The sequence below is a fragment of the Mustela nigripes genome, chromosome 11 (genome assembly GCF_022355385.1).
Source record: "Mustela nigripes isolate SB6536 chromosome 11, MUSNIG.SB6536, whole genome shotgun sequence".
In the NCBI taxonomy this organism is placed as follows: domain Eukaryota; kingdom Metazoa; phylum Chordata; class Mammalia; order Carnivora; family Mustelidae; genus Mustela; species Mustela nigripes.
The window spans coordinates 23,591,911-23,605,195 of NC_081567.1; the positions used below are offsets into that span (position 1 = coordinate 23,591,911).

General features: G+C 37.5%; 2 protein-coding genes across 4 annotated transcripts in view; one reads left to right on the forward strand and one right to left on the reverse strand.

Moving 5' to 3' along the window:
• ERI2 (ERI1 exoribonuclease family member 2) overlaps positions 1 to 1,648 on the forward strand; it is a 5,571-nt gene extending 3,923 nt beyond the window's left edge. The window contains exons 3-4 of the mRNA XM_059416061.1: positions 5 to 44; positions 250 to 1,648. Coding sequence (XP_059272044.1) covers positions 5 to 44; positions 250 to 1,554 — 1,345 coding nt within the window. The 3' untranslated portion in view covers positions 1,555 to 1,648. The remainder of the gene's footprint in view (positions 1 to 4; positions 45 to 249) is intronic.
• Positions 1,649 to 1,931: 283 nt separating this feature from the next.
• Positions 1,932 to 13,285, reverse strand: part of ACSM3 (acyl-CoA synthetase medium chain family member 3) — a 47,135-nt gene continuing 35,781 nt past the window's right edge. For 2 of the 3 annotated variants that reach the window (XM_059415190.1, XM_059415189.1), the window contains 7 exons: positions 13,023 to 13,146; positions 12,281 to 12,361; positions 7,687 to 7,788; positions 5,797 to 5,924; positions 5,605 to 5,704; positions 3,099 to 3,222; positions 1,932 to 2,739 (listed from right to left, as the gene is read on the reverse strand). In XM_059415190.1, the coding sequence (XP_059271173.1) occupies positions 2,657 to 2,739; positions 3,099 to 3,222; positions 5,605 to 5,704; positions 5,797 to 5,924; positions 7,687 to 7,788; positions 12,281 to 12,361; positions 13,023 to 13,146 (742 nt within the window). In that variant the 3' untranslated portion in view covers positions 1,932 to 2,656. The remainder of the gene's footprint in view (positions 2,740 to 3,098; positions 3,223 to 5,604; positions 5,705 to 5,796; positions 5,925 to 7,686; positions 7,789 to 12,280; positions 12,362 to 13,022; positions 13,147 to 13,285) is intronic. The other variant, XM_059415192.1, reaches the window with a different exon arrangement.

Sequence of the window (13,285 nt, forward strand, 5' to 3'; positions counted from 1 at the left end):
TCAGGGATGGTTGCTTAATGAAAATTACAAGGTCCTTGAACAAGGTTAGTGGTGTCTTGCCTCTTTATCCTGTCATCTCAAACTCCAGAAGTAATCATAGGTTCATTGAAATATAGGTATCATGTGTGGAATCCTTGATAAATCATTGAATGATGACATTGTTCTTTTTTGTCAAATCATATAATGTGTACTAAAGAGATTATGAATGCATAGTTTCTAAAGCTGTTGGATTTGTCTGTGGAATCATAGGTTCCCACTAAGAAGACTTCCAGCGTTTTCACCAGAAATTTGAATACGAATCAAGTTGAAGAAAGGTCAGCCTGCAACAGTAGCATTCAGGGTCTGAGCATATATGATAGGGAGCTTAAAAATACAGTAAATTCTCATGAAAAAGTTCAAATGAGGTCAGTTGGTGTAAATTCTTCTATAAAGGTACAGCAAGACCACCTCCAACTAAAAAGCAATGTAAAAGCAGGTCTTCATAATGCCAAAAGCTATTTATCTCTTTTTAATACAAAGTCCTCTACTTCTGTGGAGCAGTTGCCATCTGCCAGCTTGAATACACCTATGCAGAAGCACATAAGAAACGAACACCTTGCATTTAGTACCAAATCTAAGTCTTCAGCAATTGGTTCAGAATTGGTACTTGTATCAACTACCATTTCATCTGTTAATCATGTTTCTGATATGGAAATGAGTTCTGCTCTTGATTGTTTACCTATGTTGGCTGACTGGGAGGATGTAGCTTTACTGCCAGCATCTCAGCCTGAGCAAAGTATAGATTGTATACCTTCCACTAGTGACTCAAACTTAGATACTTCATTTAATTCTATAGAAAGATTAATGGTTTTAAAAGAAGGCACAGAAGAAACCCCTCAAAAATCTGGGACCTCTAAGTCTGTCGTATATAAGAGTCCACATACTACTATTTATCATGTGGAGGAAGCCAAAGATCCAGATTCAGATGCTTCTGACTTTAAATTACCTGAATGCAAATCAAATAGCTTCAACAGTGTTAATGCCACTATGTCTCATCCTTCAGTTTTGGGGAAATACCCCCACCCTTTAGGTAGTACTAAAAGGAATCTATCCAGTCCTCTATCTTTCCCGCCAGCAAAAAAACAGACCCTCACTGTTCATGAAGAAAAACCTACAACATCTGATGGCTCCCCAGTGAGAAATTGTTCCCGGAAGGTCCTCCCCTCTATCTTAGCTTCTACAGTTAACCTACAAGAGCCTTGGAAGAGTGGGAAAATGACACCTCCTTTATGTAAGTGTGGCCGAAGATCTAAGAGACTTGTTGTTTCTAATAATGGACCAAACCATGGAAAAGTCTTCTATTGTTGTCCAGTTGGGAAATACCAAGAAAACAGAAAGTGTTGTGGTTATTTCAAATGGGAAGAAACACTTCAAAAGGAAAGAGCCAACAGCAGAGTTCTGTCTCATTCTCCAAGGGGACTCACTTTTAGTTCCCCAAAAGTAAGCCATATATGTAACAGAAACGTAAATTTTTCTAAAAATTCATTGAGACTCAGACCTTCAATGAGGAATTGATAAACTTTCTTTACATTTAAACTATGCTTTTACTTTAATTTGACTTTGTGTGTGATAAAGAGAAAAAAGTATATAGGGCTACAAGTTATGGGGACTTAGCATATCTTGAGTTCTATAGACTATATTGGGGCTAGTATACACACACACACACACACACACATACATAAATACACACACACAGAAAATAGAGAAAAAAATCAATTTCACAGTCTTCTAATTTCATCAGTTATCTAACATGTGTCTTCCATTCATGTATGAATCCTGGTTGTTCCTTGAATTTCCAAACATCATGAGTATTCTGATAATAGTTGTATACTGTTTTATTTTTATATATTAACACTTGCCAAATTTATCATACTTTTTTGAAGAACCACAAATTAAATATTTTGTATACTTTATTGATTAGATACATGCAACGGTAGTATGATGTTCTTCTTTAGTTAGACCCTGAAATGAATTTAAACTATTTTTAAGTTACTTGAATAAAAATATGACTAATAAAAATCCCTAACCTGTTTTCAAGTAGATACTTAGACTTTGAGAATTATGATCATATTCTAACTGATATTTTTATTTTTCTAAAAACTTTTATAATAAGTTGTTTAGTTTTATTTCAAAACTTGAAGATTTGTTCTGATTTGTATATCAACGGGTCAGATGAATGATTCAACCAACAGGTCAGAAATTTGATTCAGATACTATATGCTTTAAAATTTTCTCAGCAATTGATGGCATTGTTTTCATATTGCCAAAATCATAAGAACATTGACACTAATGCAGAGGAATTTTATTCTAAATAAATGTTCTAAATACTTTATTTCAGAATTCAGCCTCTGATGTTATACCCACAAGATATTTTATTTTATTTTTTTTTAAGATTTTTTTTTTAAGTACTCCACACCCAGTGTGGGACTCAAAATCAGAACCCTGTTATCAAGAGTTGCATTCTCGACTGATTGAGCCAGCCAGGTGTCCCAACCACAAGATATTTTAAATCAACAACTTATAAATATATTACCACATTTGTCATCACTTCCCTATACTCTTGTGGTTTGGACAGAATCTTTGTTTTATAGATACTGTGATAAATAATAGAGCAGATTTAAATTGTTTCCCATTCTTTCTTCCTCAGTTCATTTCTTTTGATCTTCCCGCTGATAGTCTTTGGCAGCTCTTGAACAAATTCTACCTGTTGGGATCAAGGGAAAAAATTAGCCCAGAAGTTTTCATCTTTAGAAAGTAAGTTATATAGCAGTTATTATCTCTAGGTGAAAGAATTAGGACACCCATTTGGGTCAGTTTTGGTAACAATCAGAAACGGAGATGGGTGTTATTGAGGAGATGTCGCTTAGTATTTAGAATTTACTACAAGTCCAGTAAGCCAAATGACCCAGCAAATTATGCCAAGAGTTTCATTTTAATCTCAAAGATTCTGATTCTTATCCATGTCATTAGTTCAGTTTGGAATACTTATTAAAATTTTTTTTTTTAAAAAGCTGAAATTTGTCAGAATGCTAAGCAAATTGTCATCATAATTAGAATACCTACCTTTCTGGGATATTTGTAAGGTGCTGTAGTTTTTTTTACATGCTCCTGAATCTCCTTTTTTAGTTTTTCTTGATCATGTGACATGTAATCAGGGGCCAGAACAATAAAAGCCTTTACTACCTGCAAAAAATATTTGAAACAAAAGGAAGATGAGTGTATATTTTTATGTTTCTCTAACTGGGAATCTAAGTGCTTGCTGGGGTGGGCCAGAAGGCTTCATAGTGTTTAATCCCAGCTCTGTGCTCTTAAGTCAGCCAGTTTGAGTCTCATAACTCTTGTTCTGTAATACAAGAGAGTTTCTGGGACCTCTGCTTTGTTAATGATCTTAACGAATTAGAACTTTCTCATCTAACTACATCTTGAACTCTGCCCTCTGACCTGCTTCTGTTTCTGAGCTGTTTTTGCTCTTGACTTCTTACCTCATCTTTTATCTCCTTCAAGAAAATTTCCTTTTAGAAAAAAAATATTTTCCTTTTAGGAACTCAACAATGCACTAAGCACAGACTTTTGGGTAACATCTTAGCCTGGTCTAGCCTAGTTTCTAGATCCCTACCCTCATTGTGCCCCTTATAAAGATTATTCACACTGAGTTTGCTCTATCCTTGTTGAAGGGAACAGTTCATACCCATTTTTTGGTATTTCATAAAATGTTTTTGTGTTTATACTGGCTCTTCTGCTTTATCAATAAAAAATTTAACCTTGCTAGAGGTGACTCATTCAGAAGCAGATTATTTTAAGAACTAATGTTTGTAATTATTGGCTTGAATATTGATAACTTCTACACCTTGGATAACATCCACTGTATCTTTGTAAATTTTTTTTTAAGATTTATTTACTTATAGAGAAAGCACATCCATGCACCCAGGAGTTGTAGGAGGGGCAGAGGGAGAGAATCTCAAGCAAATCCCACACTTAGTGCAGAGCTCAACTTGGAGCTCAATCTCATGACCCTGAGATCATGACCTGACCTGAAATCAAGAGTTAGATACTCAACTGTCTAAGCCACCCAGGTGCCCCTATAAAAATCTTTATAAACCATTACAGAAGATCGTAAATTAATATGGAGTGCCCTAACATGATTAAGAGCATGAACTCTAAAGTCAGACAGTCCAGGTTCAAATCACACTCTGTTGTGTAATTTTGGGAATGTTAGGAAACCTCTCTGTGCTTGTTCCTTCTCCAAAAAGAGAGATTGTAAGGATTAAATACGGCCTATACAGGCCCTGTGTAGGGCTTAATAATACCTGGAACATCAGAAAAAGTCATCAGAAATATTAGGTATTAGTTGTAGTGGTATTAGAAGTACAAAAAAATTTTTTTAACTAAAATCCTTAAGTTGGCTTAAAAGTTTCTCTAAAATTCTCTGCAAAATGTTGCATTTTTATAAATCTATAGTTGTGCCATTTAATATGGTAGCCAGTTGTAACTTTAAACTTAATTAAAATGAAATAAACATTTTCTCAATCATACCAGCCACATCTCAAGTACTTTATAGCCATGTGTATTGTATCAAATGGTGCAGATATAGAATATTTCCATCATTGCATAAGTCCAGTAGTGACCTATGGCCTTCAAATTACAAAGAACATTGTGATCCTACCCGTGGAGTTAAAAGTGAAAGGATAAACTTCAGTAATCACAGAATCAATTCGCTGATCTATGGAATATTGGAGGCCTTGCTCGGCAAAGGAGACCTGAAGAATAGCACGGAATCTTTAAACCCAAAGTACCCTCTGACCAGTAAGAATGAGCTTTCAGGCGTATATATGACTCTTGATCTCGGGGTCATGAGATGAAGCCTCTCACTGGGCATAGAGCTTACTTAAAAAAAAAGGGGGGGGGGCGGAATGAACTTTTAGGACTATCTTATTCACAGCTTATTTCCTGAATCTTCCACCCATCCACGTACCCAGTCTACTTCTGGTTGCCTTAGTTGCTATCTTTTTTTTTTTTTAAGATTTTATTTATTATTTGGCAGAGAGACAGGCGGCAGGAGGTGCAGGGGGAGGCAGGCTCCCCGCTAAGCAGAGAGCCCGATGCGGGGCTCAATCCCAGGACCCCGAGACCACGACCTGAGCAGAAGGCAGAGGCTTAACCCACTGAGCCACCCAGGCACCCCCTTAGTTGCTATCTTTGACCTTTCTTCCACCCCCTGATATCTGATGCCGGCCTAGCCTCCTCAGCTACACGAGAGACCGTGTTGGTCTGGGTAATAATACCATCTAGCTGCTATCTGGCATCCTATCCTGCTGTGAACCTGGGTTGTTGGCATTCACACCATCTCTCTAGGGAAAGGATACAAATTCCTTATATATATTTTCAGTCTTATTCATAGCAGTTCTTTCTGACTAGCGTATTTACTAATGACTGTCTGACTTGGAGTTAAGTCAGTCATTTGGGGAATTCTGTTTCAGTGAACTGCTGAAAAGTATGAAAAGTAGACTGCCAACAAATTATAAAGTGGAGATGAATTTTTTTTTTTTTTTTTTTTTTTTTTTTTACCTCCCCCCTGGTGGGGTCTGGGCTGCTGACAACAGCAGCCTCTACAACTGCAGGATGCTCAACCAGGGCACTTTCCACCTCAAATGGTCCAATTCTGTAACTGGGAAATAAAACATATAAAGGTGAGCAGCAGATTTACTCCAGAACACCAATGATCAGTTAATGTAGACATATACACAGATGAAAAATTACCCAGAGGACAATATGATATCATCTGCTCTTGCAACAAACCAGAAATAGCCATCTTCATCCACATAGCCCCTGTCCCCAGTGATGTAGAAATTGCCTCGTAGTGTTGAAGCTGTTTTTGTAGGATTATCCTGTGAAACAAATAGCATTCTGTTAGTATTACTGTGAATGTGATTCTTCTGTTCAGCTGGATTTTTAAATGTTCAAGGGAAGTGGGAAAAAATGGTCTCTTTGAGAAGACTGGGAATGAAGAGGTGGCAGCACATGAAATAAAGATGAAATTCCATTGCTGAGCTAGCCCAGTCAAAGAAAGGTCAACTATAGTTACAAAGACTAGGCATGCTGCCATCCTGACAATTTTCTTTTCTTTTTTAAAGATTTTATTTAGGGGCACCTGGATGGCTCAGTGGGTTAAGGCCTCTGTCTTCAGCTCAGGTCATGATCCCAGGGTCCTGGGATCGAGCCCCGCATCAGGCTCTCTGCTCAGCGGGGAGCCTGCTTCTCCCCCCTCTGCCTGCCTCTCTGCCTACTTGTGATCTCTGTCAAATAAATAAAATCTTTAAAAAAATAAAGATTTTGTTTATTTAGAGAGAGAGAGGGAGATAGCAAGGGGAGGGGGAGCATGAATGGGGTTGGGAGGGGCAGAAACAGAGGGAGAAGGAGACTCCCCGCTTAGCAGAGAGCCTGAGACATGGGGGCTGGATTCCAGAACCCTGGGATCATGACCTGGGCCGAAGGCAGATGCTTAACTGACTGAGCCACCCAGGTACCCCTTCTTTTCTTTTTTAAAGATGTTTAAAATTTGAGAGAGAGAGAGTAGTGGGAGGGCCACAGGGAGAGGGAAAGAATCTTAAGCAGACCCCATGTTGAATGCAGAGCCCGATGTAGGGCTCATTCCCATGACCCTGAGATCACAACTTCAGGGGAAACCAAGAGTTGGTTGCTTAACCAACTGAGCCACCACGTGCTCCCCTGAGAATTTTCTCTGATGGATCACTAAATACTGCAGGAGTTGAGGATCCAAGGTGTGGGGTAATTAAGTCTTTTGGGTGGTTAATACCTAACACTGGGAGGAAAAGAGAGAGGTGAGTACTCAAGAGTTAAAGCACCAGCACCTAATAAAGAATAAACTTTGTTTTTACATTTTGTTTTGTTTTACACAAAACCAGAACTTTGGTAGGAGGAAAAAAGGAAGTATTGTTATATTATGTAAAATTCATGGACAAGTAGGGATGCCTGGGTGGCTCAGTCAGTTAAGCATCTGCCTTTAGCTCAGGTCATGATCATAGGGTCCTGGGTTCTGTCCCTGTTTCTCCCTCTGCCTCTGCCTACCGCTCCCCCTGCTTGTGCTCTTTTTATCTCTGTCAAATAAAATCTTTAAAAAAAATTTAAAATTCACTGATAAGTAGAACCTGGACCTGTGATTATATCAATGTAAACTTCACTATAATTTGTTCACTTCCATCATAGATGAAAATAGGTTTGCGAACAGTAGGGAACTTGGAAGGCCTCTAGTGAAAGACATTTCTTAATCTCACTGCCCCATTTTCTATCCCTCTCACTCAAGAAGGGAGAATAATCAGGTTTCAGGAAAATGATTAGGTGCTGTTTTACTGTGTAGAGGATGAGTATATACAAAAAGGCTGTCTTTCTAGACAGAAAAGGCTCCCTTCTCTTACCTTCATGAGCCTGGAGCAGTGATCTAGCCTTGGAGAACAAGCATTTGAATGTTTCTTTGGTTTCCTGTCTGAGGAATTAATATTCAGGACAATGAATCTCTCAAGGTATGTCTAAAGTACCTATCCTGGGTGTGTTTTATGGCAAATAGGGATCATTACCAAGCACTTTTGAGAAATAAGTAAGAAATAAGAGGTTGTTTAATAAGTCTCTTACTATATAATGAGCAAAAAGGCCAAAGGGTCGGTTAGGTAGAACTTGAATGCCAATATCTCCTTCTTGTCCAGGAGGTAGAACATTGCCATTTACATCTACAATCTAGGATAAAATAGAACAATTTATTTAAGGAAATTTTTATGTAAGGTGCATGTTAAAATTTTACTTTGCATGTTTTGTATTTTGCCATTTAAGAACGCAGGCTTCCAAAAAATATTTAGGTATACTTTAAATTCTCAAGAGAAATGTGTTTATTTAAATTCGTAGTGCAAAATACATGACAAAATGCAAGTTAGCAAAATATAAAGAATAAAAATCATCTTTAATTCTATCTAACAATAATCTCATTTTTGGTCATATTTTTTGAGACAATATAGAGATAGGAAAAAATAGGATCACTTCATAAATACACTGTTTTACAACCTTCTTTTATCATGCAGTATGTCTTGGTTGTCTTATTCTCAAGTAAATATTTCATTACTGGTTTACAAATGTCGTTTAACTATGGAACAAACAAAACCTTACTTCAGGAGCCCAATACAAGGAAGCAGAGAAAGGGGAATGTTCTCTGGTTGAGACACTGCGGAGTATGCCAGAAGCCTTGTTTTCTTACCCTTTCCCGAGTCCTCCTAGTTCCCTGAAGTACCTAACAGTGAAAAACTGACAGTAGCTAGCATTACCTAGGCCCTGACTGCATTCCAACTAATAAATGCTACAGCTCTAAGTACTTCACATATATTGTTTTCTTTAGTCATTACAACAGTTCTATCTGGTTTGCACTATTACCGTGCTTAAATGAGGAAACGAAGGTGCAGAGTTTAAGCAACACAGTGTATAACTGAGATGGAATTAATCTCAGCAATCACACTCCAGATCTTGCCCTCATCGTCACAACACTTCTCTGCAGGTTCTCCAGTGAGTTCAATCCAATTTCGAAAAACCCAGATTAACTTTTTTCAGGCTGGTCACTTAACTCATGTACACATTTTGCCTTAAATAACTTTTAGCTATCTTTAAATATGAAACCCTCTACTTTCTTTTACGGACATCCACCAAGAGCCTTCAAATCTGAGATGTGGCTTGTGTGGAAAATAGGGGTATAATACTTATTTGGCATTTTCCAGATGGAAATGGGCTATGTCCCCAAAAGAAACTTGAAAGGCAGAAGAATTCTAAATGTAAAATCATACTTTTACATTCTTATAAATAAAAAATATATAAATTCCCACCCAGTCATCTAAAGAACATTTGGTTCCAGTATCAAGGAATTACTGATGGAAAAGAAGATATTTTAAGAGTTCCAGATAGTGGGGTGCCTGGGTTGCTCAGTGGGTTAAGCCTCTGCCTTCGGCTCAGGTCATGATCTCAGGGTCCTGGGATCGAACTCGCATTGGGCTCTCTGCTCAGCAAGGAGTCTGCTCCCCACCTCCCGCCCCCGCCCTCTCTGCCTGCCTCTCTGCCTACTTGTGATCTCTCTCTGTCAAATAAATAAATAAAATCTTAAAAAAAAAAAAAGAAAAGAGTTCCAGATACTTAAAATAGACTACTCTTTAATGGCTAGGAAGAGGCAAATGTTCTATTTCTGGAGAGAATCTCCAGATTATGCAAGTGGCCTTAAAAATCTTTAGACATGAAAATTACAGGTTTTGGGCTTTGAAGTTGCAAGAATCTGATACCCAGCTGGTGGGAGCACATCCCCAGATGCCACATTGTCATTGCAGATGCTCTTAGCTAGGTAACAAGAGAAGTAATAAGAGCCCTTGGGAAAAAGTTGAAAATGGAGGTAGCTGCCTTAGGGAAATATGCACATCAAAATTACAAAGAGATACACTTCACACCCATTAGTTTAGCTGCTATCAAAAACACATAAAGTTTTGGTGAAGATGTGGAAAAATTGGAACCCTTGTGCACTGTTTTGGGAATGTAAAATGGTATAACCACTGTAGAAAACAGTATGGCAATTCCTCAAAAAATTAAAAATAGAATTACCATATGATCCAGCATTTCTGCTTCTGTGTATATACCCCAAAGAATTAAAAGCATGGCCTTGAAGAGATATTTATATACCATGTTGATCACAGCACTATTCACAATAACTAAAATGTGGAAAGAACCACCCATTAACAAATGAACAGAAAAGCAAAATGTGTTATATCCATACAATGGGCTATTATCCAGCCTTAAAAAAGGAAGGAAATTCTGACCCATGCTACATGGATAAAACTTGAAGACATTATACTAAGGTGTAATTAGCCAGTCACAAAAAGATAAATACTGGTTCCACTTAATACGAGGTACTTATACATAGTAGTTACAGAGGTAGAAAGTAGAATGGTGGTTGCTGGGGCTGGGGACAGTGTGGAATGGGAAGTTATTATTTAATAGATATAGTCTCAATTTTACAAGGTGAAAAGAGTTACGGATATAGATCTTGTCAATAATTGCACAATATTATGAACGTATTTAATACCACTGAGCTATGCACTTAAACATGGTCAAGATGGTATATTTTATGTGTATTTATTATATTTTAAAATTGGGGGGAAAATTAGTAATGCTGACTGGGAATGCATGACAGAGCAATTCTTCTCTTGGCCACACCCTTTCTGCATTCAAATGTAGTTGCTCCAGAAAACCACTGGGCTCAAATTAGTGTGGGGTGGTGGTGATACACTGCTTTTGGATCACTGTGAGTACAGCTGCACCTGTGAGACCTTCACAGCAATGCATATTGGGAATTGTCATTAAGAGGGAAGAAAGGAACACAGCTTTGTGAAATGCCAGCTTGATTACTTACAATGCAGACATGATAATGCTTAATTACCAATTTTTCTTTCTCTAACCTAAGGCAGCCTATAAACCAACGAACCATTGTTAAGCCTGTTTACGGAATGTAACCAGGACTCCTCTACCATCTCTTCTTAGAAAAGCTTTTTAAAGGAAGGAAATGCAAGGGAAAGAGGAATGATAATAATGGCACCTATCTTTTAGGTCTATATTATGTGCCAAACACTTTGTTTTTTAGAGATGTTATCTCATTTAATCCTCACAAGAAGCCGATGATATCAGTTCTGTTATTATTAGGTCAACCAACCACCAGTTTGCCTGGGACTGAAGCAGGAGAGTGTCTGGGATGTATGTCTTTCCATGCTAAAACCAAGTAAGTCCCAGGAAAACTGAGCCAAGTTGGTCTCTCTAGTCCCTATTTTACAAATCAGGAAACTGAGACTTTAGTAACTTCCCCAGAGACACTCAGCCAAAGACACTCAGCTCATGAAGCTCAGAGCCAGACCTGAACCACCAGGCAAGCCTACTTTTAGACGAGGTTCTCATCAAAGTTAAAGCAAGGGCAAGAACCCAGATCTGGCTTATTCCATAAGTTGACATCAGTAATCCTCTTCAAACTTACTCAAACTTTCTCAAACTTACCCGATCGTAAGAATTGGGATGCTTGTTTAAAACCCAGATTTCAGGGTCCCACCTAGAAGGGGCCTGAAAATTAGTATTTTTTAACAAGTATCTGTGTAATCCTTATGATCAGAAAAGCCTCGGAAGATTGATTTAATCTATAATTAGGCCTCATTTAGGTTTGGTTTTGTGTGTTCTGTTCTATAGACTCATCTATTTTGTGTTTTCATTGCTATGCCATGGTTTTCTCTTATGTATTAGTGTAAGTTCCTTTGGCTATGCCTAGCTTTGGGTCTGCTGATCTGAGAACAATTCTAACCCTGTCCAAATTGTGCAGATGGGATAATAGGATGCTCCTTAGGGATCAGGTGGTAATAACAGCCATGGTTACAGAGAGCCAGGAAATGGCCAGGCAGGGCTGGGTAAGGAGAAAAATACTTCAGCTACTATAAACTATAGCTTTCTTTGGCCTACTTGAACCCCTTAGAAGGTCTTAACCTCCCTTGTTAGAAAGGGCAATGTGATGGTTGTGGTTAAAAGTACAGATACTGGAACCAGATTGCTTGGGATTGAATCCCAACACTAGTAGCTCCTAGCTATGTGACCTCTGGTGAATTCCTTCCCTCTCTGTGCCTCATCTATAAAATGGTTCTTTTTTATTTTTTATTGACATGCAGTTGACATACAGTGTTATATTAGTTTTAGGTGTACAACATAGTGATTCAACAAGTTTATATATTATGCTATGCTCACCACAAGTGTAGCCCCCCTGGGTCACCATACAATATGGCACAATACCATTGACTATATTCCCTATGCTGATCTTTTATCTTTCTAACTTACTTATTCTATAATTGGAAGCCTGTATCTCCTACTTCCCTTCAGCCATTTTAAGATGGTTCTTATATTGGTAATGTCTCTCATAAGTTCTTTCTGGGAATCAAATAGATTAATATTTATAAAATGCCTATAACTCCTTGGCACAAGAAACTTCTTTGCAAAAAAAAAAAAAAAATGGAGACCATTAAATTAATGTCTCTAATCCATTTCCATTACATGGAAATTAAGATGTCATAGAAGCAGCATGAAATCATCGCCAAAACTAGGAGCGTAGCAGAGGGTAGAGTGGGGTAAGTGGTAAACAGATTGGGTTGTTAAATATTCTCCTGGAAGGGGATGTGCAAACCTTAACATCAAAAGCAGGAGACGGCTTTCCCATTGAGCCAGGCTTAATTTTCATTCCCTTAAAATTTCCGCAGATTAGCACCTAGTTCAGAAGGAAAAAGAATTAAGTGACATTATAAGTAACTTAAAATTCATTCATTCATCTACCATGCATTCATTAAACAAATATTTATTGATGATCATCATTATTATGATGAGCAAGGCTCAAAATAAAACAGATTTCTGCTCTCGTGGAGTGTAGAGATAGACACTAAACAAATACATAGAGTAAAGTTACAACACTTAGTAAATTGATAATTACTAAAATATCCAAATTAATGAAAACATTTGTACCCATCTTAGCATGATACCTTATTATGCTGCTTCTATTTCATACATCTGTCACTTTTAGGTATTTTAATTTTTGACCAGGTACTACATTCTCATGGTTTATAAATTGAAGAATTATAAAAAGATACGCTATGAAAAATTTTTCAACCTTTCCCTTATCTGCTCCATTGTATGCCTCCTTTTCCTTACATAATAATCAGTCTTGTTAGTAGCTTATTCATTTCCTCTAGAATTCTTTCTTATTCTTATTTCTACAAGCTCTTTAAATAACTCTTTTTAGAAATATACTTGCCAAGCAGTTATCTAGTGAACGTATTTTAAAATTTATTTATCAGTTATTTATATTTATTTATCAGTTTTTATTTATCCAGCTAAGTCGAGTCCAGCCTTGTCTTTTCATTGAGGTCCTATACCGTTTCAGTCTGTCCGTATCCTTCATAGATATCCAGACCTGTCCTTTTTCTCCATTGTTCAGTCACTTCAGGATTGATTGGTTCACCAGCACTCACACAGTGCTTTAAGCTTTTAAATTTATAGCTTCTCAGAAAACAGGTAAGTTAAATTATGGAGAAAAAATGGAGAGAAATGAAAATTAGTGTTACTTCTAAGAAATTCAATGTCAAGTGTGTTTTAGTTCCCTCCTTCCTCCCCTCACCAATACAAAAGAAACAAACCA